Source organism: Cololabis saira, chromosome 16 (assembly GCF_033807715.1).
Source record: "Cololabis saira isolate AMF1-May2022 chromosome 16, fColSai1.1, whole genome shotgun sequence".
NCBI lineage: Eukaryota > Metazoa > Chordata > Actinopteri > Beloniformes > Belonidae > Cololabis > Cololabis saira.
In genome coordinates this window covers 18,992,592-18,996,938 of record NC_084602.1, presented here as the reverse complement: position 1 = coordinate 18,996,938, position 4,347 = coordinate 18,992,592, and the positions used below count along the sequence as shown (strand labels likewise).

At 39.5% G+C, this 4,347-nt stretch overlaps 1 protein-coding gene across 2 annotated transcripts; it reads left to right on the top strand.

The window, feature by feature from the left end:
• ctsl.1 (cathepsin L.1) lies at window positions 1-2,552 on the top strand. 2 transcript variants are annotated; one of them, XM_061743022.1, is made up of 9 exons: window positions 1-126; window positions 316-420; window positions 583-725; window positions 832-1,026; window positions 1,116-1,307; window positions 1,582-1,747; window positions 1,832-1,937; window positions 2,087-2,197; window positions 2,347-2,552. In XM_061743022.1, exons 2-8 carry the CDS (start codon window positions 321-323, stop codon window positions 2,184-2,186), a joined length of 1,002 nt encoding a protein of 333 aa, XP_061599006.1. In that variant the 5' UTR covers window positions 1-126; window positions 316-320; the 3' UTR covers window positions 2,187-2,197; window positions 2,347-2,552. The 2 variants fall into 2 exon arrangements, with proteins under 2 accessions (XP_061599006.1, XP_061599005.1); XM_061743021.1 differs by having other exon boundaries at window positions 4-126; window positions 2,087-2,190.
• Window positions 2,553-4,347: the final 1,795 nt, after the last annotated feature.

The following is a 4,347-nucleotide window of genomic DNA, read 5'->3' as shown; positions in this document are numbered from 1 at the left end:
ACCTGACTGGAGGACTGTAGTCATAACTGTAGTCACCTATATAAGAGCTGCTCTCTGTAGCGGCTCCTTATCAACAACAGGTGCTTAGACCTCAGTCTTCAACCGCACACGCTGAAAGAGAGGCAGGTAAGTCCGAGACATACAGGAAACAACACATACATATTCTGTTATCTATTAACACCTGCACTATCTAAAGGAGGCACCTGTGAGCATTATTTCCTTTGTGGAGCAAAGCGAAAGAGATCAGCTACAACCTGTGTGGTTTCCTGTAAGTCACAAAACAGCTCTGCTTTATTCTGCTTTTTGTCTCTTCAGGCAGGATGAAGTTACTGTTAGCTGTTGCTGCTGTCCTTACTGTAGCCAGTTGTGCCAGCATTTCTCTGGAAGACCTGGAGTTTCATGCCTGGAAACTTAAGTTTGGTGAGACACTTGAGACTGTTGTTGCTTTCTTTTGTGTTTTATTCACTTTTTTTCATCTGCAAACTTGCTTTCAAGGGTGAGAGGTTGCATTTCTGTTTGATACGTAACAGAGGGTACCCTCTCCATCTTGTCTCACTGAGGGTATCCTCTTCTGATTGGCAGGACGGTCTTACAGCTCTCCATCAGAGGAGTCTCACCGCAAGCAAATCTGGGTCAACAACCGCAAACTGGTGCTGGTGCACAATGTCCTGGCAGATCAGGGCATGAAGTCCTACCGCCTTGGCATGACCTACTTTGCTGACATGGTGTGTATGGAAAAAAAAAAAGAAAATAGAAGTGGTTTTGAAACAAGGATACAGTCAACGACATCTTTGAACCTTTTAAGTGACACTGAATCTGGTCTCTTAATAGGAAAATGAAGAGTATAAGCAGGTGATTGCTCTTGGCTGCCTGGGCTACTTCAACGCTTCTCTGCCTCGTCGGGGCTCTGCCTTCCTCCGGACTGATGTTGGTGACCTGCCCGCCACCGTTGACTGGAGGGACAAGGGCTACGTCACTGATGTCAAGGATCAGAAGGAGTGTGGTTCCTGCTGGGCCTTCAGTACAGTATGTACAAGGACAAGCTGATGGTCGGCAATCCAGCAGACGTCACACAACTGTTTTCCAGGTTTAAAATACGCTTCTCCTTGTCTCAGACCGGCTCGCTGGAGGGTCAGAACTTCAAGAAGACAGGAAAGCTAGTGTCTCTGAGCGAGCAGCAGCTGGTTGACTGCTCTGGTGACTATGGCAACTATGGCTGTGATGGTGGTCTGATGGACAATGCCTTCAGATACATTAAAGCCAACGGAGGGCTCGACACAGAGGAGTCCTACCCTTATGAGGCGGAGGTGAGCAGAAGCTGTTTGGTTTCAATACTGTTGAATGTGATGAGGCCGGAAAAGGAGAGATGGAGATTCAAATCAGTTCATTCGGGGTGATGAACATTGAAAGCCTACGTGGAAGAGATGCACTTTACTGCCATCTTGTGGAGAAACTATATACTAACACATAACTCTATAGACTAAAAAAGTTTTGAATAGTCATATAGTTGACATTTCTTATTGATAAACATTTCAATATTGCAATATTGCTTTAAATGGTGATATGTTTCCTTTTTATGAGGATGGGAAATGTCGTTTCAACGCTGATAACGTTGGTGCCACATGCACCGGGTATGTTGATATCAAGCATGGTGATGAAGATGACCTGAAGGAGGCTGTGGCCACCATCGGACCAGTATCGGTGGGCATCGATGCCTCTCAGGGATCCTTCCAGCTCTACGAGTCAGGTGGAAACCTTTACTCTATAATGTAAGAAACAGCTGATATCAAAAGTTTTATAAAAAACGTCAACCTTGTGTATGTGTTTCAAGGTGTGTACGATGAGCCCGATTGCAGCAGCTCGCAGTTGGATCACGGTGTTCTGGCTGTGGGTTATGGTACTGAGGACGGACACGACTACTGGCTGGTCAAAAACAGGTAAAGTACACTTGTTTCTCTTATTTTAGTTCCACATGCAGCCTTCCAGTCCATCATGGTGTTGACTTGAATGCAGCTTTGCAGATGAATCTTACTTTAAGCTGCCAAAATGGAAGTGAAACCTTGTTGCGATGTGCTTGCTTCTGCAGCTGGGGTCCAGGATGGGGAGATAAGGGGTACATCATGATGACCAGGAACAAAAACAACCAGTGTGGGATTGCCACTGCAGCCAGCTACCCCCTGGTTTGAACTAGTAAGAGGCAAAAAAAACTTTACCCTCTTCAGACACATGCTGTGTAAAAACTAAACAAATGAAGCCTCTAGGCATCGGGATAGATGAACCTGAAATTACTTGTAATGTATGGGATGTTTCCTTTTAATTTACTATTTCTGTTTATTTTACCTGCAGGTGCAAGATATTCATCGGAGAGAAGAATAGTGACATATAATTTACTTTAATCTTTATATGGTATAGTTATGTGCTGTAAGAAAATGTATATTGGCTAGGATGCATTTTCTCTTTTGCATTTTTGCAAAAGGTGCATTTCTTTACAGAACTTTTTATGAATAATGTAAATAAATGTAAAGAAATAAAATGTTTTACACAGATATAAAGATGTGCAGATTTATATATCTTGATTGTGGTGGTTTAACGTGGTTTCTAAAAAGAACAACATATTTTTTCTTCTTCTTGGCTCTAGAAAAAGGAGTGTGTTTGTCAAATTCACAGAAAAACTGAAACTATGAAAGATGGTTACTGAATAGCTGCTAAAAAGAAAATAAACGCTTACCTTAAGAAGCAGTAAGCATCTTGGCCTCATCTGACATCGGGTGAAGATGAAATTATACACTTGACAGAGAAAAAACAACCAAACACGCTCATTACAACTTAGGATCATGAATTAAGCCACACAGAAATAGGGAGAACTCGTGAACTCGCACCGAACAGATCAAACCGGGACCTGAACCAGGAACGTTTTTACTTACTGATAATTGTTTTCATTCAGACATACAGGACTGTCTCAGAAAATTAGAATATTTTGATAAAGTTCTTTATTTTCTGTAATGCAATTAAAAAAAAAAAAGTCATACATTCTGGATTCATTATAAATCAACTGAAATATTGCAAGCCTTTTATTATTTTAATATTGCTGATTATGGCTTACAGTTTAAGATTAAGATTCCCAGAATATTCTAATTTTTTGAGATAGGATATTTGAGTTTTCTTAAGCTGTAAGCCATGATCAGCAATATTCAAATAATAAAAGGCTTGCAATATTTCAGTTTATTTGTAATGAATCCAGAATGTATGACATTTTTGTTTTTGTAATTGCATTACAGAAAATCACAATATTCTAATTTTCTGAGACAGTCCTGTAAGTAAATGACACTAAAACCCTCACATCAACCATAATCATATGTTACTCAAAAATAAAAAAGTCACCAAACTAATTTCAATAGTTCTTAAAAATGTAATATTAGCTGATTAATTGTTTATTTTATTTTTCTGATTATATATACCAACTAACGAGCCCTGCTGATGAAGGTTAGCCATCAAATGTTGGCCTTTGTGTGTCATTTTACCCACTTTGTATTTCAAACTAATTGACAACAAAATAAAATAAAATAAAATCCATTTAACAGCAATTCACAAAAACAACCCAGCTTAGGAGAGAAACGGGTTCCTGTTAACAGGAGAAACCCTCCTGCAGAAATTGGCAGGAATCTACCATGACCATTTAGGGGTCTGAGAAAACAGAACAGGTGCCAACAAAAACACAAAAAGATTAATCCAGGGATATATGCCTTCTTTTCTTTTTTTTTAGAAGAAAATTCTGCATTACAGGGATTGAACTATGGCTACTGTTTCTCATAACTCATAGCTGCTAGTAACATTGAAATTATGAGTGTTTGTAATTATTCCTCTTAAATAGTTTAATACTCTGCATGCAGAACTTTCATCGTGAGATCAACAATACGACTAACTCTTACTTTCACAGTAAAATAAAAAAAGGAAGCAGGAACCCCTGTTGACTGTAGACCAAGTCTGCAGACTTGTCCCAGATTAATTTCCTTTCTACAGAAATACAGTAATTGCTCAGTCATGAATGTGATAATAATAGGAATGACGAATCAAACTTGTTAGCTACTAATGCTTCTGACATAAATGACTAAATAAAATGCATTTCTAAAATGCTTCCTGCATATCAATAATGGCTGTCTATAAGTAGCCACAGTGAAGATGAAGCGACATGAAGCACTGCAGCGTTGGCGGCTTGTGGCGACAGTAACATGCAAATGCGCTGGATGAGTCATGCAAGGAAACTGCTTGCTTTTTCTTCTGGTTTTAGAAAAGGAATACTCAAAGTCAAACCAGCTGCAGCTGAAAATAAACCACTTTACTTGCTCC

What these genes read in the sequence shown, in the direction of transcription:
- ctsl.1 (XM_061743022.1), top strand. Translation starts at nt 321, where the DNA reads ATGAAGTTACTGTTAGCTGTTGCTGCTGTCCTTACTGTAGCCAGTTGT. An exon ending in TGCCTGGAAACTTAAGTTTG is followed by an intron (nt 421 to 582) that starts GTGAGACACTTG and finishes TCTGATTGGCAG; the next exon opens with GACGGTCTTACAGCTCTCCA. An exon ending in TACTGGCTGGTCAAAAACAG is followed by an intron (nt 1,938 to 2,086) that starts GTAAAGTACACT and finishes TTGCTTCTGCAG; the next exon opens with CTGGGGTCCAGGATGGGGAG.